This window comes from Panthera pardus, unplaced genomic scaffold (genome assembly GCF_024362965.1).
Source record: "Panthera pardus isolate Hobbes unplaced genomic scaffold, ASM2436296v1 HiC_scaffold_10, whole genome shotgun sequence".
Lineage (NCBI taxonomy): Eukaryota > Metazoa > Chordata > Mammalia > Carnivora > Felidae > Panthera > Panthera pardus.
Window position 1 is genome coordinate 44886149 of NW_026526655.1, and position 26261 is coordinate 44912409.

Genomic DNA, 26261 nt, shown 5'->3' on the forward strand with positions numbered 1-26261 from the left:
AAACACCCACATTTAAATTTTTCTAGGTATGTAAAGAAGTAGGAAAATATGGTTCATAATCAAGAAAAAAAAATCAACCAATAGAAAGAGACCCAGAGATTATATAGATGCTAGAACTAGTTACAGAGAAGTTAAAACAGCCATTTTAAATATGTTACATATGTTCAAGACCATAGAAGAAAACATGAACATGATAAGGAAGAAAAAAGAAGGTGTGTGTGTGTGTGTATAACCAGTCTAAACTAGTAAATTTGAAATGAGTTTTCTTCTGTAGTTCTACTGGAGAATCCTTTGTCTATGGCAAATGTAGACAGCTTTGAAGTGAACTAATGAGAAGCAATTGCACATGCGCGCACACACACAAGGTATCTTTGTATATATGTTATCATCTATCAAAATTTTAGAAAGATCTATAATTTATACCAGAGGTTTGGACTGAAAAAAGGCACATTATTTTGTCTGACTGATTGCCTTGGAGTTTAATGAATTTCTGCAAGGTAGTTTTTTCAAGTAAGGAGAAACAAATCTTTTTGGAACCAATTCCTACATTCTTCATTCAGCTAGACTATTTTTTGAGGAAATACAATCAACTAGAAAAAAAAAAGGGCTTTTTTTCTTATCTATAAGAAACAGTCTACAGTCAGCCCCACACATTCATGAAGGTCAGCAAAGAACCCAAATTTTTTATTTTTGGTTGATCAACCACTGACAGCACTTTTACAGATATCCCAAAAGGTTAACTCCTTTGCAATCAAAGGAACAACTAGACCTACTGGCCACTTTATAAAGAAAGAATCATTATGGAAAAAGACTGGAATTGAAAAATGTGCCCCAACATTAAAAATCCGTATAAAACATACAGTTCTTGAGATTCAAAAGAAGAAATGTTTTCCTCTTACACTCAAAAAAAAAAAAAAAAAAATGAGATTCTTTTAACTCAAAATAGCCGAGGATCATTGTTCTCATTACCCTTTATAACCAGAGTTAAAGGGAAAAATGGATATAAAATTATTAATTATACCACTTTTACTCATTAAGGTCTTGGAGAAATAAAAAAAATGGTAATCCTTGAATAAATTAAATATGATTTAAGGCTCTATCAATGGGGACAGAGAGGAAGGGAAGAATCTTATTGATATTTTAAAAATTGAGGAAATAATTACAAACCAATACAAATGGACCCCACTGCTCTGATGACACTCAGAAGTGTGCCTTCAGCTATTTTATTGATCCTTAGTAAGCGAACCAATGGTGCAATTCCATTTCCTTCACATATTTGATTTTGATGCATCCTGCTGTCCTTACTTAGAGCTATGACTGCTTCACCTCCTGGTAAAGAAAAGCAAGAAACACGTCCGACACTTCAGTGTGCTGCTTTACATTGTGCAAATGGATGCATAGAAAAGAACTCACCAACATACTGCATTTTAGCTGATGGTGACAAAAGCATATTTATTATAAAGTTGTATCCAATCTGTTCTGCCATATACTTCTGTTGTTTCAGGGTTTGTCCTGCCAAGGCCCAAAGGGCTACAGCTCCTTGTTCCTTAACATCTATTTGAAATGCCTATTAAAAAAATATATTCCATTCTTTCAATGAGCATTGATTGAACACTGTAGGAATGTTTTATAAAATGTTTATTCTAGAATTGGTTTTAGTTTTCTTTTCACTTTACAAAATTCAATATTGAATATTTTGTCTAAGAAAAATGACAAGTAATCATAAAAATTCCTACCTTGAGGAGTTTTAAAAGATATTTACTTAATGATTTTTCCAGAAATTCTCTCTGTATACATGGGTTGTAACTCGCCAGTGATTCCACAGCCATTGCACCCTTCACTTGGACACTAAGGTGTTTCCGTTTAAAAAGGGCCACAAGAGGAGGAATGGCTCCCTCTGAAGCCATAGCGTTCTGAACTTCCCTGTTGTCACGTGCCACCTCAGCAATCGTTGCACAAGATACAGCCTTCAACACATCTTCAAATCAATCCAAGGAACAGTTAAATAAATCTTTTAAAAATATTTTAAAAATGCAACTTATCATTGGATTCTCATAGAATCAAACTTATAGAGTGTGTAAAAATTTAGAAAATAAAGAAAAATAGAAATAAAACCATCCAGATTCTCACCACCCAAACACAAATATTTTGTTTAATCTCATTCACTTTTATTTTTTTAAAAAAAGCCTACTTATTTATTCTGAGAGAGAGAGAGAAAGAGAGAGCGAGCAGGGGAGGGGCAGAGAGAGTTCGATATGGGGATCGAACTCACAAACCCTGAGATCATGACCTGAGCAGAGTTCAAGAGTTGGACACTTAACCAACTGAGCCACCCAGGTGCCCTATTCTCATTCACTTTTTAAGTGAAAAGACATATTCAAATAATGTTCTGGACATATTTTATATAGTTGTACTATAAGCACAATATCCTGCATTTTAATTTACAAGTAAAACATGTTCCCTTTCTTTATGAACATCGTCTCCCAAATATTCATTAATGAATGTATTACATTTCCTTAGCCATTCACATTTTTTTAAGTTTATTTATTTATTTTGAGAGAGAACAACTGTGAATGGGAGAGGGGCAGAGAGAAAGGAAGAGAGACAATCCCAAGCAGGCTCCTGACTGATAGCACATGGCTCAATCCTATGAACCATGAACCAAAATCAAGAGCCGGACCCCTAACTGTCTGAGCCAGTCAGGCACACTGAGTGGTAGGAAAGCCTCACATTAAAAAAAAAAAAAAAAAAAAAAAAAAAAAAAAATACATGGTGTTTCCAACTTTTCACTGTTTTAAACAATGTTTAGGAGAAATGTTGGCACATAAGGTATTTTTCCTTCCTGTTTCTTCCCTTAGTATAGTGTCCCAGGAATTCCTGGAGTAATTTAATATATCACATTAAATTACTTTCCAAAATTGACCATTGCATCTTAGCCTTTCATAATCAGAGTATGAGCGTTTCAATGTTGCTTTATCTTTTTAAATATAGATATTATCATTAAGAATAAATACATAAATTTAGCTAATTTGGTAGGCAAAAAATTGTATCTCCTATTTCATATTTTTGGTTACTGGTGAGACTACACAATTTCATATATGCTTTTTAACCAGTTGTACTTGTTCTCTTTAAAACTTACAGGAAAGTTTCAAGAATAAATCTGAGAACTCTCTCAAGATTTAGCAACAATTGATAGACATCCATCATTTTTTTAACTTTTTTTTTACTTTCTGTCACAGTATGTTTCAGACTCACCAATTCCTGCTCTGCTCTACCCCTGAAATAAACCATTTTTCCAAGAAGTTCTGGTTCCTTTTAATGAGGAATGGTACTTAGAAATCAAGATTTGAGTACTAGATGTGTTCATTGCTACTTAAGTATCATTTCTTCTAGACTCTTACTAGACAAGATTAGGAAAATGTATGTATTTCCAATGTTCCAATTCCAATCCAACCTCACAGGATTCTTTATTGCCTTCCTACATTCTTACAGTTCTTTTCACAGTGAGAACCCAAAACTATCAACATATTTATTCACATGTTCATTTCTACAATACTTTTAATACTTTAACAGTTCAGAGCTGTTTCATCTATATCACTATGAAATACAAATCCACTAAGAAGAATTCAAGATATGTTTGCAGGTTTTTTTTATTCCCCTAGACTGAGGCTATATAGTGAAGTGCTATGTCAAAATTCACTTGTATTCATTTTTTCTTCTTTTAAAATCTTCATGTCATCAATTTGAAATACAGTTGATTCTGTTTGGTTTCAATTTTAGTTTCCCCCTGGTAGACTTATAGATCCAGTGTGTGTGTGTGTGTGTGTGTGTGTGTGTGTGTGTGTGTTTTAATATGTAAGACATATGTTTCAAAAAGTCAAAAAATGTACAGAAGTCATTTTTGTATCCAAACAGGCAGACTCAATCCAGCATTTGTTCTTTCATAGACTATTTGGGTTAGTTTTCTCTCTCTAGCAAGCCCTTATTGTTCATATCAATTTATATATATCACTTATATCAAATATATTAACTTTTTGGTATGAATATTTTCATCATTCAGTCATTTGTTTTTTCAGCAAATACTTTATTGAGGAACTACTATATGCCAGGCACTGTCCTAGGCACTGGGAAACAGTGATGAACCAACAAGACAAAAGTTCTTGACCTTGTGGAGCAAGCCAAAAGCCAGAAGTATGAAATATCAATAGGTTCCATACTACTTTAGAGTAAAATAAGACAGGAAGGGAGTGATAGGAAGATCATTTCCCTTTGGAGTTGGAAGGTTAGAAGGACTTATAGACTATGATAGAAAGTTGAACTTTATCCTAGGTGACAAAGAGCTAGGGAATGACTTAAAGGAAGGTAAAGAGGGACAGGTGGCTCAGTCAATCAGTTAAGTGTCAGACTCTTGGTTTCAGCTCAGCTCATGATCTTACAGTTTCATGAGTTCGAACCCCATATCAGGCTCTGTGCTGATGATGTGGAGCCTGCTTAGGATTCTCTGTGTTCCTCTCTCTCTCTGCGCCTCCCCCACTCATGCTGTCTCTCAAAATAAATAAATAAACTTTAAAAAAAAAATAAAGGAGGGAAAAGATATGATCAATTTGCATTTTACATACATCACTCTAGTAACACTTGGAATGTTGTTAAGCCCAATAGGTTATAAAATTAAGAGAATGTGGGGGGATCATTCTTTCTCTTACCCCTTACTGCTATGTCAGTTCAAAAAGTGGAAATTACTTCTCTCACATCCCACTCAGGCATGTTACTCATTTCCCCCATAAAAGGAATAGTGAGTTACATAATTTCTTAACTTGGAAAATGAGTCATTGCAAATGCATGCCTTGGGTTCTTTTGGGCACTGTTTTTATTTGTTTGCTATTTTCTCAAAGCAAGCAATAAGGCTGAAGTTTTGATCTCTATTTGATTCCTGTGTTTATTATCAATTCTTCTAAAGGAAGAAGGGCTGTCTTAGCTCCTCAATAATCCAAACTAGCTCTAAAGCTCAGAGGAGAGGTCAGGGATTTGGATACAGGACTAGAAAGAATAGATTCTAACCATAACAAAATTCTGAAGAGTAAATAGAATTGCTTGAGAGAATGTGCTGTGTGAAAAAAGAAAAGAGAAAAGAAAAAAAAGAAAAGAAAAAGGAAAAGCAGCAAACCAAGAACAGATGCCCAAGGAACTCCCAACTTTAACAGTTAGGTGCAAGAAGAGGTGCCTGGATGGCTCAGTTAAGTGTCTGACTTTGGCTTAAGTCATGATCTCATGAATTCGTGGGTTCAAGCCCCCCGTCTGGCTCTGTGCTGACAGCTTGGAGCCTGGAGCCTGCTTCAGATTGTCTGTCTCCCTCTCTCTCTGCCCCACCCCGCACCCCCACTCATGCTCTGTCTCCCTCAAAAATAATAAGTAAACATTTTAAAAATATTTTTTAAAAAGAGGTGCAAGAAGCTTAATGGTAGAGGAAATCTTTATCTAAAACTCTTGCAAACAGAATTCCGAAATTTTCAGATTTTAGAAGATAATGAGTGCATATATTATGTATTACATAACATCCGGGAGAGTCTGGAGAAAACATTTCTGCAGTGAAATGTGTGAATAATCATTCTAAGAAGGATGAGGTGCTCTTTAAGTTTTGCTCAGATAGTTGGCAGTTGAAAAGTATTTTGTATACTTTCTGTTAACATATTTCAATTGCCATAGTGGCCTCATAGCACAGAACAGGAAAACTGTGTGCCACAGAAAAGATGAAATCTGACACATTGTAGGAATGAGAATATGCATGCAGGCACACACATATGTGGAAGAGTGTGAAATAAGCAGCTAAAGATGGGTGAAGCAAAGGCTTAAAACAAACCAAACTCAGCAAAAGTTGAGGAACTCCTGGAGGTAGGGGTCAAGACTAAGGAGATGTTAATGAATCCATAGTCTCAAGAAACTGCATGTGACTCCGCTTTGGGGCCATTTTACTTTAATGCATGAGATCTTAGAGTGGTTGAGAATGTTTAAGAGGATATTGGAATTAACAAAATTCCTTTGTGATCCCCTACAGCTTACCAAACCAGCTAACGGTCAGGAGAATTACTTGTTGAAGCACTAAAATTATAAATGAAGTACTTATAAGTTATAAACAAAGAGAAAAAATAATTTCCTTTTTTTCCCAAAAATTATCTTCCTTGGAATGAGGAGATAATATAGATTATAGTGTAGGATGAATTACTTTCATTTAGATAAGGCAAGAGCACCAAAAGAAACAATTTCAACAATTTATTTCTATAGGTTTCTTTCATGAATGTATTTATTATTCATTCAAATTCTCTCTGCAGTTTGTGCTTTGTTCTAGCATCTGGGGTTGGAAAGATGAAAAAGGATAGGGAAAAGGTAGTCCCTGTATTTAAATTTTAGGTGATAAAACACAAAGAATAAACTAAAGAGTAATTATAAACAAGTAGAAATTCTATGGCTAAAATATGCATAAAAGCTGGCTCTCTTTAATGCTATTCTTTTTTAAATTGAAGTATAATTGGCATACCATGTTATATTAGTTGCAGATGTACAACATAGTGCATAGTGATTGGATGATTCTATACATAATCTCTAATGCTATTCTTAAAAATGATAAAGTAGAGCATAGTTACTGATGGAGGGCAAGCTGATGACCTTAGGAATTTGTGATGAAGGGAAAGGACTTTCAAATGATTTCCCTATATGAGAGAGGTTCTTAGAAGATGATAATTCCTTAACTTTGAAGCTCTAAAGTAAAAGAAAGTCTTCTGCAACAACCCCTTTATCCATTTTCTTCTCCATTCTTTCTTCCCTTTATCCATATTTTTTTTCTGTATTTACTCCTAGAGAACTAGACCAGAAAGATGATAAACTAAGCAGGAAGACAAACGGGCAAGCTTGGCAGACAGTCTCTCCTTTGCTATCCTGTCCGCCACTCCTTTATGGTGTATTCAATAAACTTTTTTTAAAAGAGCTTTTTAAAGTTTATTTATTTTGAGAGAGACAGAGAGAGAGAGAGAGCAAGTGGGGAAGTGGCAGAGAGAGAGGGAGAGACAGAATCCCAAGCAGGTTCGGCACTGTCCACACAGAGCCCCATGTGGGGCTCAAACTCACACACTGCGATTATGACCTGAGCCAAGATCAAGAGTCAGATGCTTAACCAGCTAAGCCACCCAGGCTCCCCAAGAAGCTCTATTTCCTTAAAAAAAAAAAAAAAAAAAAAAAGGACAAGGTTTTCCCCGATTTTTTATCCCCTCAAATTTGGGGAAAACCATGGATTTGAAGCTTACCCTGTTATGTGTGTGCTCACTGGAATGAGACAATACTTATGGAACCTAAGAGATCATTTGCAGTACCTGCAAGAGTACCTGCAGTACATCATAGCCCGTGATGTTCTTAGAACTGATATGTACTTCAGAGTCTGATAATTAGCTTAAAGACATGATGACTTTGAATTTTGATACCAATATCTCACAGAAAACCTGAAGTTTTTGTTGTAACTTATAAAATGTTCCAATGATCAATATATGTATTATTCATACAAGGAGTCATCTACTCAAGTCCCTGGGCATATTAACTGCATGATTTTCATTATTTATGCCAGTATTTCCATTTATAGAGAAATCCAATTAAACTTTTTTTTTTTTATAAAAACTATACCTTTGAGAGTCAATTCCTTTTATAAATTTGGTGTTTGAATTTGAGTGTTTGAGATGTTTAGTTTATATTATATATGTCTAGATGCACTCTAAGATAACAGGACATGTCTTCATATAAGGCAAGTCCAACCTGTATTTGCTTCACTCAGTATATCCAGCCACTTAATATAGAAATCGAGGCTCACCTGAATCTGAACTCAGAAATGTGATAAGATATTGGATGCCTTTATGGTCTCTCACTGCTCTTTGATTTTGTTCATTTCCCATACATAATACCCGTATACAGTTCATTACATTTACTAGCACATTTTCTATGTTTAACTTCAAGAGACTTATCAGAGCTGGGATTCCATTCTAAAGATAAGGAAACAAAAAATTAATTACAATAGAATTATTTAAGATTTATGCAATCTTTATTTAAAAACGTAAGTCTATAATCTTTCTTGCTATAAATATCTGCTTACATAGGAGAGAATGGTTGCCCATAAACAAATGTCTCTACTGGCATGTCACATTAAATGACAGTTAACTCTGAGCATAAAATATTCTCCTCTACAGCAAAATAAGTTAAGGCTACAAGTTCACTGTAACATTTAATAAATGTCTAAAAAGTAAAGCAATTGAGTAAGATCAACTAAATACACTGCCAATTTGGAAACATTTGCCATTGTAAACATTGTGCTGGTAATTGGTAATTATATTTGTGCAACACAAAATATTTTTAAATATAAATTCCTAATTTTAAATGGAATAAAGGTGGCATTTCTCTCTACTAACAGAAATAATGCAAGAATACTAAGGAAGATAAACAGAAATGTAACCTCATTTTCAATAAAGTTAGGAGACATCTGTAATATTGAGCCACAATAAGTTTGTGTGAATTACCAGCAAGAATTAGAGAGATCTCCCATGGCCGCTGTCCATGGGAAATGCTGGCAGACCACAGTTGTCCAAAATGAGTGCCTTTACCTTGAAGGGCAGAAAAAGAAATACACAATTCCCTGTCTGAAATAATAGGAATGGGTATATACAGGATGGAAGCAGGCTCTTTCCTGGGTCAATTTGGCATAATGTTTCAAAAATGAAGGAAGGCAAGGATTGACAAGGAATCATACTGACAAGATATGTTTGGAAGAAGTAGACTCTCGGTGAGGTAAAAAGGAAGAGATGGACTCCGCATTGTGGAGGAAATAGAATCTTACATTGTGAGGCACCTGCACCAGTCTCTTTTGGCTTAGGGAAAAGTAAAGCTGAAAGAACCCATGCATACAACTCTGTGGCATAAGTCGTATGCTTGCTAGCCTAGAACTGGACCCTTTCCCACATATACTTCCTGCAAGTAGCAGGACGAGAAAGAACTTAACCTAATTCAAAGATGAGTAATGATCAAAACAGAACTAGAACAGCATCTGTCCAAATATATTTAAGAAAAAAAGTAGAAAAACTTACGACAAATGGATAATGTTCATCAAAAAAATATTTCCACAAAAATAGATGATATTTTAACTTAAAGTGGTACATTATAATCAATGAAAAAAATTAATGAAACAATCACTTCTATAAAACAAGAGTGCACAGGAGATACATCAGAGCTCAGGGAAGATATTTTTGAAATAAGGGAGAAGAAATGGGAGCTGGAAAAGCTCAGGAAAGATGTGGAGAAATATAAAAGCCAAACTGTAATCCACACAAAAATAAACAATGCTGAAAAACATAGCAAGGGACAAGGACAGGATTAAGGAAAAAAAAGAAATAAAATGAAACAATGAGTGGAAAAGGACGAGAGAAAAAATGATAGCTATGTAAGGCAGGAAAAGGTAATATAATATGCAAATAATTAGTATTCCCAAAGAGAGCTGGTCATTTAATTCAAGCAAATAAATGCAATGGTCAGTATTTGACTTTCACCTTACAATAGCTTTGACACTATTGATCATTCTTTCCTCTTTGAAACACTTTCTTCATTTGGCTGATACAGATTCTTCAGGTTTCTTCCTACCTTGTTGGCCATTCCTTCTTAGTCTCCTTTGAGGTCCCTCCATATCTTTCAACTTTCCCACAGATCCTGGTGAACTTAACTTTCAAAATATAATACAGAATGTAGGGGCGATTGGGTGGCTCAGTTGGTTGGGCGTCCGGCTTTGGCTCAAGTCATGATTTCACAGCTCTTGGGTTCAAGCCCCACATTGAGATCTGTGCTGACAGCTCAGAGCCTGGAGCCTGCTTCAGATTCTGTGTGTGTGTGTCTCTCTCTCTGCCCCTCCCCTGCTCACACTCTGTCTCTCTCTCTCTCTCTCTCTCTCTCTCTCTCTCTCTCAAAAATAAATAAACATTAAAAAATATATAATACAGAATGTGATCACTTCTCACCATTTTCACTCTTATTACCCTGGTTCAAGACACCTTTATCTGTCATCTGGATTACTATAATAGCTTTGAATTAGTCTTGACACATCCACTCTTGCCCACCTATTTCAATAGAGGGTAGATCTAAATCTCTTCATGGAACTTCCCAGAACAAAATCATTCAATGGCTTAACATACTCAGAACAAAAGTACAGTGTCTGACAGTTGCCCATACAACCGTGATGTGGCCCACCATTACCCAACCCAGCTGAGCATCTCCTGTATCTCTCCCCTCAGCTACTTTTGGTTTCTTGTTGCTTCTTGAACATACCAGGCACATTCCAACTTCCATTAACTTTGCACTTGTTTCTTCAGCCTAGAATACTCTTTCCAGCAGAAAAACATGACACACTTTCTCATCTACTTTAAGTCTGCACTCAAATGCAAATACTTATTGAAGTATTTTTCACCACACTCCCCTCTCCCCTTTCTCTGCTTTACTGCCCCCCTTACCACTTATTTTCACCTAACGTATATGTTTGTTTTATTTGCTTTGCTCATGGTCTTGCTACTCCCAAGTAGAATACAATTTCCATGAAACTGGGGTTTTATTTGTTTTGTTCACTGTTATAACCCCAACATCTAGAATAGAATCTGCCATCTAATAAACTTACAAAAAGTCCTCATGTGAATGGACTAAAAGAATATTACAGAAAAAAATACTTAAAGATATGAATTCAGGAAAGCATTCTAAAAATAAAAGAAGATGAATATACATGTTGAAAAGTTATATCAAGTCCCAGGAAATACAGGTAATGAATGTTGACATGTAAATCCTGCACTTTAAAGATAAAAAGAGAAGGAAAACACTGACCACACAATAGATTAAAGTTAAAAATATAGTAATAACAAACTATGACAGAACTAAGATTAAACATGTCATGTCAATGAGTATAAATGAGCTCAATACATACACTCAACACAAAGTGAGTGGCAAAGCATAACCTAAATATGTTGATTCAAGGGACACATTTATCCCAATTCTGGGTAATTATTAGATTAACCGGAGATTATAAATTCTAAATAAGTAAAGACTAACTCTAGAGGTGAGTCTGGGGTGTCTATATTTCCAATATATTTCCCAAAGATAACAAACCAACCAACAGGAAATGACTCAGAAAAGTTAAAAAGGATGGGCAGAGCCAAATTAAACATGAGAGTGCAAAGGAAACATCACAAACATAATTCTGGACAATATAGAATTCAGGGAAAAAGTATTACACTCGACAAAAAAGGTACATTTTATGATGCTAAATTATTCAATCCATGGTGAAGAAGCATCTACTGAAGAAAACAATAAAAATAATCTTATAAATATCTCATAAAAGATCTTAAATCAAGCATAAGCAGACACAACATAGTGGGTTTCATTTGAGGAAATGCAGCATGGCAAAGATTGCTTGGTGTTCACAAAAAATAACTTTCTGGTACAGTTGGACTGCATTTTCCAGCCAGGACAGAAATAGCCAAAGTGGTAGGATTTCTTGTAATACCCTCTCATAAACAAAAAGAAGCAACCACACTCTAGAGCTAAGTAGGCCCTTGCCCTGCCTTCTGTGTTATCTCAGGTGATCATTTCTGTTGAGAAACAGTCCTCCCTGGGCCTCTTGCATTCCTACCCATGTTGGAGTGTATCAAGACTATGCCAGCTCTTTCACCTAGGCCAAGCCTCAGGATTTTTATGTAGCCGGTAACCTTGAAAGGTGTGGTGATAACATTTCCCTTTAGACAAACAACAGGTTTGCTTACTGGTTGCTACCAAAGTGATAGGTTTCTCAGGCTCGAGGTTCTTCAGGTACATCAAAAACCCAATGTGTGGATAGCATCCATTGGGGCCTACTGTGTTGCTTGGGAGAAAGGAAGAGGGGACCCGGATACCTCTGCTGAAGCTCATGTCCTTTGCTGTGCTTGCTCTGGTACTATCTTGCTCTTGTTTACTTTTAGCACTCATGGGATTGTGGCAGGTTTGTTCTTTGCCATCTTCTTTGAGATTGGATTTCTTCCCTGGGAATTTCACCACTGCATAATAAATGGGTATGTACCTTTCTAGCTTCTTTTTTTTTAATTTTTTGGATGTTTGTTTATTTTTGAGAGTCAGAGGGACAGAGCACAGGCAGGGGAGGAGCAGAGAGAGAAGGAGACACAGAACAGAAGCAGGCTGCAGACTCTGAGCTGTCAGCACAGAGCCCGACACAGGGCTGGAACTCACAAAGCATGAGATCATGAACTGAGCCAAAGTCAGATGCTTAACCGACTGAGACACCCAGGGAATGTCAGTCAAAACGATATTCTATGAAAAGAACTTACACATGTGGCAATAACATCCTTGTTTTCAAGTTGAGCAATGTCATATAAAATGACAGCACAGCGAGAATGTAGTTCAGGTTCATCAGAAACCAGTAGGTTGATCAGAGCTGGAATGCCTCCCGCCTCTACTATAGCATGCACTATGTTTGCATGTGTTGAGATATTACTCAATAATCCAACTGTTTTGCACTGTAATTTTATTTTGGAACATTTTAATAGATTAATTAAGGCAGGAATTGTACCTGCAATAAAGAAATCAAGAAAAAGCATGAATTATTTGTAACCATTTATAGTTAATTTATCATGATAAGATTTAAATAATGGCTGTGGTCATCGCCATATGAACAATTAGCAAATAATTCTATAACATGTTTATAAAATTATAATTTGAAACCATATGAATTCACCTGTCTGTCTTTTCCATAATTCAAGCAGCTCTCATGTTCACACGTCTGATTTTCACACAGCACACAAGCCTATTATTTCATGTTGGTAACGCTAAGCCACCTTGGAACCATGGATTTTCAGCTTCAAATGATAGATGAATAAATTCTTTGAGCCACCACATGATACAGTTCAGTTTTGGATATTTCTTTACATTTGTGTGGCAGCATTTGTAAAATTATTTGAGCATTTTATTATATTTTACCTATAGTTTTTACAAACAACTGAAAAACAAAAAGTGCTGAATCTAGTAAAAAGCAACCTTAGCTTCATTAATTATAATTGGTTCAAGGATGGAAATCACTGGGCATGGTGAAAAAAGAAAATTGGCTTCAGTCGGATGTTTGTTATATCATTCACTGTGAAAGAAAAGAGCACACTCTGGAGACACAAGAAATGTTGGAAAATATAACTGTATAATCAGGGCTTTATTTATTTATCTACCTGAAATGATACCTCCCTCACGACTTATTTATCTATGGTTTACCTTTTGGACACAGATTTTTGTACATGTTTTTAGGAATACTAACGGTTAGTTTTAGGGTACTACTTGTAATTTTTTTATTCATTTATTTATTCATTCAACAAATATTTATGGAGCATCTTATGTATGCCCAATATCCACATTAGAGTAGTGGATACCATATTAGACAATGAAGATAGAACGTTTCCATCATTTCAGAAAGTTATATTGGAAAGCGCTATTCTCAAAACAACCAAATGAGGTAGGAATCATTTGATTAACAAGGAAATTAGGGTTATAGAGGGCGAGCAATTAACTTAAATTCTAAATGCAGAGCTAGTGACAAACCCAGGGTTGACACAAAAACTGCTATTTTTTAAAGTTTTTATCTGAATTCCAGTTAGTTAATATAGAGTGTAATGTTAGTTTCAGTTGTAAATATAGTGATTTAACACTTCCATACAATACCTGGTGCTCAGCACACACACATACACACACACACACACACACATACACAAAACCCTGCTATTTTTTTTAATGTTGAGAGACAGAGACAGAGACAGATTGCATTGGGGGAGGAGCAGAGAGAGAGGGAGACACAGAATCTAAAGCAGGCTCCAGGCTCTGAGCTGTCAGCACAGAGTCCGACGTGGGGCTCGAACTCACAAACCGCGGGATCATGACCTGAGCTGAAGTCAGACGCTTAACAGACTGAGCCATCCCAGCTGCCCCATTTTAATTTAAAAAATAAATTGTGTAAATACAGAATAGGGATAATTTCTAATTGAAAGTAAATATAAAATGTAGTACAGTAATTTAGTATCATTTTTAAGTTTACAAAGTTTTAGAGAAGTAGAATTTATATAGTTTTTTGATTGTGTGCAGTTTCCACATGAGAAATAAAATATAAGTTTGTCAGAGAAAGACAAATACCGTATGATCTCACTTATATGTAGAATCTAAAAAATAAAACAAACAAAAAGTAGAATCAGACCTATAAATACAAGGCCAAACTGATGGTTCCCAGAGGGGAAGGGGGTGGAGACATGGGTAAAATGGGTAAAGGTGTGAGTGAGTGACACCGGTTATGGAATGAATATGTCACAAGAATAAAAGCCACAGCGTAGGGAATTTAGTCAATGGTATTGTAATAGCATTGCACAATGACAGACGGTAGCTACACTTGTGGTAAGTATAGCATAATGTATAGAGTTGTTGAATCACTATGTTGTACACCTGAAACTAATGTAACACTGTGTGTCAACTATACTCGAATTAAAAATTTTACATATATCGTCAGGTAAAGGTAATAACCTTGGAAAAAAGAAAAATAGAAACTTAAAATCAACTAAAAAGTTTTCTCTACAATTAAAAATAGATTTTAAACCGATTGAATATAATTATAGCTCTACATAAAATAGTGTAAGCAAAAGACAGTAAATGGATTTTACGTCACCTGCATCCAAAATATATTTCCAGTATCCAGCATTTGCTAAGCAAATTACTTCCAAGGACATCACAGCCATCATCCTTCGTTTATAGCTTTCACACTGCAACATTTCTGGTAAGCATTCAACAGAAAAACGCATATTGTAATTTTAGAAGAGGGAAGGGAATGATTGATCTGCTTCTGTATAGGCCAAGTGAAGCTGTGAGTTGAGATAACGACCATTACACCAAATGCATTCATTAAATTCCCTCTGTGCATGGCCTTCTGAGGGGTGCTGAACAGGTTGCAAATGCCCATAATCTCTGAGGTTTATAATCTATACAGTTAGTAGAAAAATTCTGAAATGTTTAATACTTGGTCTGAATGACTTGATTGACTGGTCATATGGTTCAAATTTACTTGGGAAACAGTACACTTCTCTCTTGCCTGAAATCAGTTGTTCAATAAAATTTAAGCGTAAGCTTTCAAGAATGGCAAAGTAAACTACATTATTGTCAATAAAAATTTAATATCTATTAAAGCACATAGGAAGCTTTATACATTTCCTGAGTATGAAGAAGATAACTTCAAAAAATCCTAAATGCATTTATACTCTAAATTCATGTGGAGGTAATGCAAATAAACATATATCCTTCTAAACGTCTATCGTACAAGAAGAAGCCACATAGAAGTATCCTTTTCTGGTCTCTCTTTACCCTCCTCTTTTCTGAGTTCATCTCTCCAGATATAACCACTTTGGACTTTCAATATACCTCCATATTTCTAAATGCTTATATACACTATGACCATTTTCTCTGTCAATTTTGGACATTATCGACTGACTTCATGTTATGGTAAATGAGAAGTTAGCTCTTCCACCACTCTGCTGCCACCCCCTCTCCCTCCCCTTCCCCACATTTATAGTATTTAGTTAAATGAATATTCCATACTTATTATAATGCCTATGCAGGTATTATTCACAGGTAAGCATTGCAGCGTACTACAGTTTTGTCTCCTTTCTTACTTTTGTCTTTCTTGGGAACCTGATTTTATTCCATCTACCTAGTTTTTCTTTGCACCTGTCGGTAATTCCTCCCACATCCCTTTGGCCCGGGTACACAGTTTCCATTAGGAGACTTCATTTGCTGTCATCTTTGAAATCACCTTTGCTTTTCTCTTGGTGCAGACTCCCAGTTTCCTGTTTGTTGAGGAGCATTCCTGCCTTGGCATCTTTCGGTCTTTCTGGCCTAGCCTGGTGCTCTCAGTCAGAGTGCCTAGTGAGGATTTATGGTGTAAGTCTGACAGATCCTCAGATTTCCCACTGTCAGCTTGGGATGATTTGTCCAGTCTGCTAAATTCTAAGACTTGCCTGTTTCCAACATTTTATTGCTATTTTCTCCTTTCCTGTTTTCTCTTGAAAGCTTATTTCCTGCTGTTGCTAATGTTATTAGTTAAGCTCTGTGTAATTTTAGTGGGGATTTGAGGGATAGTAAAATCAGATTTGTGCATTCAATTGGCCTAGAGACCCTTATCCTTATAATATTTCAGGCTAGACCAAACAAAAATCTGGAGCAACATCTCAAGCAAAAATTTTCATAAAACATATATCAATATATGAGGGAAAGTGTCGCTGAATCTATGTTTTATTTATTTATTTATTTATTTATTTATTTATTTATTTATTTAATTTTATTTTATTTTAGAGTATGCACACACACGCATGCAAGCCAGGGAGGGGCAGAGAAAGAGGGAGAGAGAGAATCTTAAGCAGGCTCCACACTCAGCATGGAGCCTGATATAGGGCCTGATCTCATCACCCTGAGATCAGGACCTGAGCCAAAATCAAGGATCTGACACTTAACCAACTGAGCCACCCAGGCGCCCCTGAATCTGTCTTTTAAATTAGGAAGGAATAAATTGGAGGGAGTTTTCTTCACTTTAATTAATTTTCTTCCTCTTTCCTTGTTTTTTGCTTGTTTTAATTTGCTTTTTTGACAGAAAGGAGGATAGATGAACTTTTGGAGGAAGTTGGAAAATAAAAATAAATATAATTGTGTAAAGTACAGTGTGAGTTATTATTCTTTGATTTTAATTTAGAAATAAAAGTACTTTTGAACACACAAAATATAGTTCAGTATTATTTGTATTCTTGCTTTTAACTAAACAGTTTTTGATTTTAACTGCTTAAAATATGATGCATGTATTATTTTATTTGCTCTATTTCAGAGTATCAATGATTAAGCTGAATAATAATCAGAACATTTATTTATAAAGAGATTATGTGTTGTGCACTCACCTACCAAAGTTTTCCAAACCGGAAGTTCAGGAATATTTAACTCTATTATATGCTTGAGAACCTCTGTATGAAAGGTTAGCACTGATAAATGAATTATATTGTTTCCTTTAATATCTGTTTTTCTCCAGTTAGCACCAAGAGAAAATAGGTATTGAATAGTGTCCAGTGCTCCTGAAGTGGCAGCAAGCAACAGTGGAGTACACTGATTCCTAAAAATCAAGGAACATATTATGATAATCAAGCACACGTATAGTGTCAAATTTACTTCTTGCGAAGCCGTCCACATTGCTGTTGGAGGAAGGCTGATTTATATTGATTCATATCATCACCTTCTCTTCAGTACATGGTATTATTCTACATATTCCACATATAAATAGATTTGCCTCCCTTGCCTTGGCTGTCCTTAGTATTTGCCCCTACTTTTCCTCCCAACTTAATTATCACACCTTAGAATTTGTTTAGAAGTTGATAACGCTCAAAGTTCTTAGAATACACCACCTCATCTAATCCTTACAACTCTATGAGCGAAGGAAACAGCAAGGCAAGTATCATCAACCCATTGTACACATAGTGAAACTGAGCCCAGGGAGTGTTCCAAGCCACTTCTTTATTCTTCATGTCCAGTTCTCAAATCCCAGCTTCCTCATCATGGCAGAAACTAACAGATTTTCTCAAAAATCTCACTATCTGCTTCTTAGATACTGAAGATCTTTGGTTGGGCACATGACTGTCCAGCCAAATATTACATCCCAGCTTCCTTTATGGATACCTATTGGCCAATGACTAAGTTTGGCCAATGTGATGTTAGTAGAACTGACCTGGGCAATTCCCTAAAGAGAAAAGGAATGTGCCACTACTTTGCATTTCTGTTTCTCTTCATGGCTAAAATACAGGCATAACGATGAAAGCAAGAGTAGGCATTTTGAATCAGGATACGGAAGCCACATGTGAAGAAGCAACAGGAGGAAGGTTACATGTGTACCTTGTTTAAACTACAATATTTTGGCATATGTTTGTCACAATGGCTTTGATTGTATCTTAACAGATCTACTCACTAGCAGTGTGACCTTAAGCAAATTGGGTTATTGTCTTCATCTGTCGAGGAATGAGGATAACAACACTCAGCTCACAGTGTTAGTGTAAGGGATGAATAAGGTGCTTAGCACAGTCTCGATACATAGTTTCCCTCTCATTCTCTTTTCACTGTCACATGCCTACTTTTTATCCTTATACCCATGCCTCTCTCTTTGTGAAGCCCTCTTTCTCTTGCTGCCTGTCCTTGAACTTTCTTTCACCTTTGCCCGGTTAGCCCCCAAACTCTCTCTCTCCTCTATCTCATTTTCCCTGGGTCCTAGAGAAACTCTTGTCTTTTATGAGTAAACATCTCTTCACTTTCTCCCTTTTGTTCTTTAATAAGACAGTTCTATTGCTTTATTTATCCTATTCAGTGGTAGGAATAAAGATTACTTCTACTTTAACACTATCACTCTGATTTTCCTCATGAAAAGCATACTACCCAATAAATTGTATTTCTCTTTTCAGTTCCATATTGCCATTCCCCCTGCCCTGCAGGGTGCTCTTCCAGCATCTTAGCTCCTGAACTGCCTCACCAACATGCCCCTTGGATTGTGACTTTAACATCCATGCTAATTACCATCTGTGTTCTGATCTCTCAGTTCCTTGTCATACCTTCATTTGGGCTCCATATTCATACACACCTGCATGGTCGCACTCTTCATTAGCTCCACACAGATCCCAACCTCGGTAATTGTCCTCTCTATGAACCCTTTCCTTTTTCCTTATGTTCACAGATAGCTTCTTACTTCCACCTCTGATATGCAATTGTTTGAGCTTTTACAACCCACTAATCATTATGCCGCTCCACTCAAAGACATTGTCACAAGCATAGAAGACTGTTAAAAACTGAGAACAAACTGAGGGTTGATGGGGGGTGGGAGGGAGGGGAGGGTGGGTGATGGGTATTGAGGAGGGCACCTTTTGGGATGAGCACTGGGTGTTGTATGGAAACCAATTTGACAATAAATTTCATATACTGAAAAAAAAAAAAGACATTGTCACAATATGACTGAGCAGAGCTGATTCGGGTCTCTATATTCCATGGCTCCTTCCAGAGTCTCTTAGAGAAACTATTAGCCAGAGACCATTGTTTCCTGAAAGCTTTCTTTACATACATCTTTGCCCCAACCTAGAGGGAGGATTAGTTTCTTCACTTAATCATAATGGCCATGTTATCTGAAGACCCAGAAATATCTGAATGAAACTACGCCTAAATCATGTTCAGATTCAAAATGATAACTTTGTGTTTCAATTATAACCAAGAATGTACCCTTCAGGAGAAGTTACACCTCCATCTTAAAGTTTGGTCCTCTGCTAAATTATGAAAGAGAATTGTGAAATAGAAGCTAAATTGTGAAATTGTATTTGGGGTGTTTCTCTATTTCAAAGTTATTTTCTTCTTCTTAAAAAAAAAAACGTTTTTTAAGATTTTATTTTTAAGTAGTCTCTATACCCAATGTGGAGCTTGAACTCACAACCCCGAGATCAAGAGTCACATGCTCCACCAAATGAGCCAGCCAGGTGCCCCCATAGTTATTTTCTTCTTTTTAATGTGTTTCTCTTCTGTATACCATTAGATGTTTCTCCTGTTATCTGAGGCCTATCCACATTGGTCTGGATAATCTGGTAATCTACAGCCTTTGATAATCTTGTGCTGTTTCCTGGTTGGGTAGATTCCAATTTAGAGCAACTTTTCTCCTTAGTCTCAGGCTTCTTCCAGAGCACTAAGTAATTAACCTGATAAACTGGTCTGTGGAACCAAACCACTAATAAAAGTTTAGCAAAAACTTCCTAGGGTTTACTTCTTATTCTTTCAGATAGCATGGATAGGTCAATGGCAGTTCTCTCTTTATACATTGTAGAGGTAAGTGGTAGATGAAGAAGATAGGGACCAGAGGGTAAGCCTTACATAGCCTTTCACATGGATCATATCAACCGTTCCTTTTACTGTCAGTGTTTGGGGCAAGCCATGAAAGCAGAGGTTTATGTTTTTACAAATGCTTAATAACTTACTCAGCTGTCGCCTCTGCTTCTATCAAACTAGGATCCTTCCTGCAGAGAGCAATGATGATGCCAATATTGTCATAGAAAGCAGCAAAGTGAATCGGCATCCAACCTCTTTTTTCAGAAAGTGTGTAATCAGCTTTGAAACAGAGTAGACAGATGGTTGTTTCCAGTGAGCAAGCCTGTGCAGCCAGGTGTAGAGGTGTTGGACCTAAAATGTATGGACAATTATTTAGGCGGTCAAGATCTAAAATGTCCATCTAAAAACATATCTTTTTGATATCCATCTGTGGAGCTTTTTAGTGCTTATCTGGAGCTTTTATATCATAAAAGATAAGCAAGATAAGCATTAAAAGTATCATTTTAGGCAATTCTAGATTTCTTTAATTCAGGATGTCTGACCATTAAAAATTAGTACTTCTTTATAAATGAAGAATAAATAACATTGAAAATATTAAATATTTGAAAAATTCAGTCAATGTGTAAAATAGTTTTGTGATATCAAATAAGCTATTTCTTGTTTATTTTCCATTTTACTTAAATGTTTTGTAGTAAGAGGTAAAATCCTTTGAAATTCAAAGAAAAATATGTTCACAAAAGCCCTCCATGTCACTAAATCCAGTGGGTGTTTTTCAATTCTCATCTTACCTCTCAACAGTAAGGTTCTTCCTCTTTAAAATGTTTTTTCTCCCCCTTGGCTTTTGTGATACCATAACCTCCTATTTTTCTCCTACCTCTCTGGCTACTCCTTTAGAGTCTCCTTTGGGACGTTCTGATTATCCCGATGCCTACATGAGCCTTAGGGCTCTGTCTCTGGCCTTTTTATCTTCGCAGTGACTTCATTTACCACCTATAAGTCGGTGACTCCCAGGATTATGTCTCTAGATTTGTTTCTTCTCCAAGCTCCACATCTTTATCTCTAACCTCTTACGAGGTGTCTCCACACACCACATCAAACTTAACATGTTCTGAATTGAATTTCCCTCCAAACCTGGTCCTCTTTCACTGCTGCCTAAATCAGTGAAGGATATCACTATCCAGCCAGTTCTACAAACCAGACACCTGAAAGACTCCTTAGTGTCTCCTTCTCATTTCATCTCCATAACCAGTCCATTGCCAAGACTAAATATCTCTAGAACTTATCTTTATTGCCACCACCTCCCCACTCCAAGCCGCCCAACTGGTACCCCACCTTGTTCTTGCCCTTCGCCAATCCATTATTTCAAAATATAAATCTGATCTTTTTACCTCCTTGCTTAAAACGCTTCAGAGGTTTCAAAACGTCATCGATCATGAATACAGGAAAAGGATCCACTGGTTCCAGTTCACCTGAACCAACAGCTACCTCCCTCACCCCAAAACACCCATGACATACACAACTTGTTCTCTTCATCTGGGCCTGCTTCTTCTCTTCAAATGTGGGGTAATCAGCCACACGACCCAGCTTGCCCAGGAAAGTACTCATCTATGCCTGTTGCCTGAGCATAATGATTAACAGTGCCTCTTCCATTTTCAAGTCTCCCTTATTTGGATGATGAATGATCCAGTCACCTTGGGCTATTCCTGCTGTCTGAGAGCTTCCTTCTCCCACACGCTTTTCTGACCAGGGTCCAGCTAACTCCTATTTCTCAGCCTAAATGGTAATTCCTCAGTGAAGCACTGGTTTTCTCCCAACTCAGACACTTCCAATGACCTCTGGCCTGCCTTATTCATGTAAGCTTTACATCACAGCCTTTGGTAATCTACAGTATTTGCTCTGATCTATCTACCTAAGGTCACTGCTTAGTCTTCCAGTTTCTGGTCAGGCATGGAAGGCGCATAAATCATCACTATGTCCTAAGAGCAAGTAAAAAGTTTAAACGAACTGAAAAATCAACAACGCTTCTTAGATCCGATAGAGAAGTGAGGTCTCAGGGCAAAAACGCTGCCTCCAAAAATGAAGATATGGACAGGCCGATACAGAGAATCAAAATTTACTGAAAAGAAACTTCCACAAGAACCAGTGAGTAGTAAAGCCCCCTGGGCCCCTCCAGCCAACCAAGTAGTCTTTAAGCGTTAGCAATCACCCTTACTTAGCCCATGTGAGTGATTGCCATTTCTTCGTAATCTATAGATCATGCATTCTTTCTTAGAAAAAACAGAGGCTTCTGCACATCACAAAACAGAAATCAGACCCTCCTGTACAACCCCTGAGCAGTAAGGAACCAGACCCCTTTGCACAACTACCTTGCACAACCTTCAAGCACTGAGGTAACATCTGTCACTGACACCATTGTGTCTGTGTGTAATTAAGAACTTTTATGGACAATTGTAGTTGATTTACTGATTAACTGCCATAGACTCCTTAAAAAAAAATCCCTGGGTGAGGCAGAAACCTCAGAGTTGGCCTTGGGGGACAAGAGTCTGCTTTCTTAGTGGCAGGCCTCCTGAATAAAGCTCAGATTCCTTTTCAATCAAAACTGTCTCTGAGTATTGGCTTTTTTTTTTTCCTTTAAGCTTATTTACTTATTTTGAGAGAGAGAGAGAGAGAGAGAGAGAGAGAGAGAGAGAGAATCCCAAGCAGGCTCCATACTGTCAGCATGGAGCCCGATGTGTGGCTGGAACTCACAAGCCCTAAAATCATGACACAGCCCAAACCAAGAGTCAGATGCTTAACCGACTGAGCCACCCAGGTGCCCCTCAAGTATTGGCTTTTCGAGCAGCAGGCAGCTGAACTTGGGTTTCAGTAACAGTAGGGAAATCTGAACTATAATTGACGAATTGCTGGCAGCTCATTGTGATAAGTCTGAGAGTTTAAAACTCTGGGGGCCCCAGTCCCAGGAGGCCCCCATGCTTTAGTGAGTTTTAACTCCTGGAGTTTGACCAGGATCTCACAATGGATATTGGAGAAAAATCCCCTCATGCTTCTAGCAGGGGGAGGGAAAAAGGAACCATTTTGAGATATAGCAGAGCATTCCATTTTCCTTAACAAGGCTTGGCCTCAAGAGAAACTGTTATACCAGAGCCTAACCTGCTGGGTTTTATCAGAGCCTAACCTACCCAAGGGAAGGGAAATACACAACTCTAGCCACTCTTCATCCATCCTGACACAGCTAAGGTCAGGGAGAGGACTAACAAAGACATGTGAAGTTCACAGTCCAGGAGCACAGGCTCTCACAAAAGACTGAGACCTAATCATAGGACTATAGAATATGTTGGTTTATTTCAGTCAATGAAAGGCTGTTGGTTGCTCTCAGCAAGAGAAACACCAAGGGGCACCTGGGTGGTGCAGTTGGTTAAATATCTGACTCTTGGTTTCAGCTCAGGTCATGATCTCATGGTTTGTGGGTTTGAGCCCCACATGGGGCTCTGTGCTGAGTGTGTAGAGCCTGCTTGGATTCTCTATCTCCCTTTCCCTCTGCCCCTCCCCTGCTTGTTCTCTCGCTCTCTCTCTCAAAATAAATAAATAAACTTAAAAAAATCAAAATGACCTCAACATTTTTTTTTGTTTTTTTAAACACACACACACACAGAAGTCTCCCCACTCACCCTCTCCTTCTCCTCTCCACCTCCCTCCAAAAAACATTTCAGCACAATCCAGGGGCAGGAGTACTATCCTATATCCCCCTCTTACTACTTGAAATTGTGTTTAATAGAAATGCTGAATCTTGGCACCCACCCAGGCTGCTAAAACAGAATCTTCATTTTAACAAGATCCCTGGATGATTCCTTTGTACTTGAAAGTTTATCCCAGAATAGTAGGATGAAGTGCCCTCCCCACAACATCTGCAATGTCTGATGACATTTTTGTTTGTAAGACCTGGGGTGGAGGTTGCTGCATTTAGTGGGTAGAGAAGTCAGGGATACTACAAAACATTTGGTAGTGCACAGGAAAGCCCCCAACAACAAAGAATTATCCAGCTCACAGTGTCAACAGTGCTGAGGATGAGAAACACTGGCCTAAGACATACTAGAATTAGGGAAGTTCTGGAGGGGCTTATGTTGTCTGAAGAAACTATTGTCTGGTTGAAAACCCTGATCTAGGGGTTAATATACAGAATATATAAAGAACATATACAACTCAATACCAAAATAACAAATAATCCAACTTAAAAATGGGCAGAAGACATGAACAGATATTTCTCCAAAGAAGACATACAGACGGCCAAAAGACACATGAAAAGATGCTCAACATCAGTAATTATGAGGGAAATGCAAATGAAAACCACAATGGACATTCCTCAAAAAATTAAAAATAGAATTACCATATAATACAGTTATCACACTACAGGGTATTTACCCAAAGAATTCAAAAACACTAATTCAAAAGTATGCATGTATCCCTATGTTTATTGCAGCATTATATACAATAGCCAAAATATGGAAGCAGCCCAAGTCTCCACTGATAGATGAATGGGTAAAGAATATGTGGCATGCATATACAGTAAAACCTTGGATTGGGAGTAACTTGTTCCGTGAGTGTTCCACAAGACAAGCAAACATTTCTAGTAAATTTTAATTTGATAAACAAGTGATGTGTTGCAATACGAGTAGTATGTGATGTCAAATATCACATGATCACAACTAAGCCAATGGTTCTCTCTCGTTCTCTCTCTCTCTCTCTCCCTCTGTGGGATTGTGGGTGATCATCTCCCATGCTCGGATGTTCAGTCTCAGGCTGCAGTGTTTGGCAGAAATCGGTGATTTTTCAGAACGTTGGAAGGTGCCCACAACTGGCACCAGTGTATTTTTTTGTCACTTCAAAGCACCTATGGACAGTCCTTTGCTTTTCCATCCAATAGTAAGCTTATGGATACTTTGCTTCATTCTAGGTCAGCCTGCCTGCAGATATAGACTCTTTCCTCTGCTGCCTTATTGCCAGTTACATTAAATACAGTATATGACAAGTTTATTAATACTGTACTATATTCAACATCTGTGTAAGCATATACAATGGTCCCCGTGCGGAAAAATGTTGAAAAGAAAGGCTGTAAGAAGAAGATGATTGTGGTGGAAGTTAAGAAGGAAATCATCGCGGGGCGCCTGGGTGGCTTGGTTGGTTGAGCATCTGACTTCGGCTCAGGTCATGATCTCATGGTCCGTGAGTTCGAGCCCCGCGTCGGGCTCTGTGCTGACAGCTCAGAGCCTGGAGCCTGTTTCGGATTCTGTGTCTCCCTCTCTCTCTGCCCCTCCCCTGTTCATGCTCTGTCTCTCTCTGTCTCAAAAATAAATAAACATTAAAAAAAATTAAAAAAAAAAGAAGGAAATCATCGAAAAGTACGAATGAGGCATGTGAGTGGCCAAAATTGTAAGATTTTATAAGAAGTCTATGCCTGCATCTCATGTGAAGAGGAAGAGAAAAAGGCAGAGGAATCCCTCACTTCAAATGAGATTAGGGAGATGTGTAAAGTGTTGGAAACAGTGCAAAATTATGTAGAAAAACACCACCTGAATAAGGCTGTAAGAGTACCAGCGATGAATCTGTTTAACAACAATGTAACGTCACATTTCCACAAAATTCTCAAAGGAGGCAAAATCAAGTGTCATTGGATAGGTTCCTTGTTAAAGTTGCATGGAAAGAAAAAGATTTCATTGAGTCAATAGATAGCAGTGATTCCATTAGTGATGGTAAAAATTGTCCTACACAATAACTTTCCTCTCTCTTATCTCGCTTACACCAGCCACGATGGTTTTCAAACTAAGTGCAGGTTAATTTTATATTTTCTTTATTATTTTGTATTATATTACAGTATTGTAATCATTTTTGTATGAATATTTTTGGGTTGTGGAAAAATCATCTGAGTTTCCATTATTTCTTACGGGGAAATTTGCTTTTATATACAACTGCTTTGGATTACGAGCATGGTTCCAAAATGAATTATGTTTGCAAACCAAGGTTTTACTGTATACACAATGGAATACTATTCAGCCAGAAAAAGGAATGAAATCTTGCCATTTGCAACAACATGGATGGATTTAGAGGATACAATGCAAAGTGAAATTAGTAGATCGGAGAAACACAAATACCATATGACTTCTCTCATACGTGGAATTTAAGAAACAAAACAAAGGAAAAAAGAGACAAAAGATAGACTCATATATTCAGAACAAACTGGTGGTTACCAGAGGGGATGTGGGGGGTGGGGAATGGGTGAAATAGGTGATGGAGACTAAAGAGTACACTTATCATGA

At 37.2% G+C, this 26261-nt stretch overlaps 1 protein-coding gene across 2 annotated transcripts in view; it reads right to left on the reverse strand.

Moving 5' to 3' along the window:
- The window catches only part of ANKAR (ankyrin and armadillo repeat containing), a 73222-nt gene that overhangs the window by 22790 nt on the left and 24171 nt on the right, over nt 1-26261 (reverse strand). For both annotated transcript variants that reach the window (XM_053906975.1, XM_053906965.1), the window contains 8 exons: nt 20100-20301; nt 17010-17218; nt 14741-14845; nt 12378-12619; nt 7850-8018; nt 1737-1978; nt 1414-1567; nt 1168-1329 (listed from right to left, as the gene is read on the reverse strand). In XM_053906975.1, coding sequence (XP_053762950.1) covers nt 1168-1329; nt 1414-1567; nt 1737-1978; nt 7850-8018; nt 12378-12619; nt 14741-14845; nt 17010-17218; nt 20100-20301 — 1485 coding nt within the window. The remainder of the gene's footprint in view (nt 1-1167; nt 1330-1413; nt 1568-1736; nt 1979-7849; nt 8019-12377; nt 12620-14740; nt 14846-17009; nt 17219-20099; nt 20302-26261) is intronic.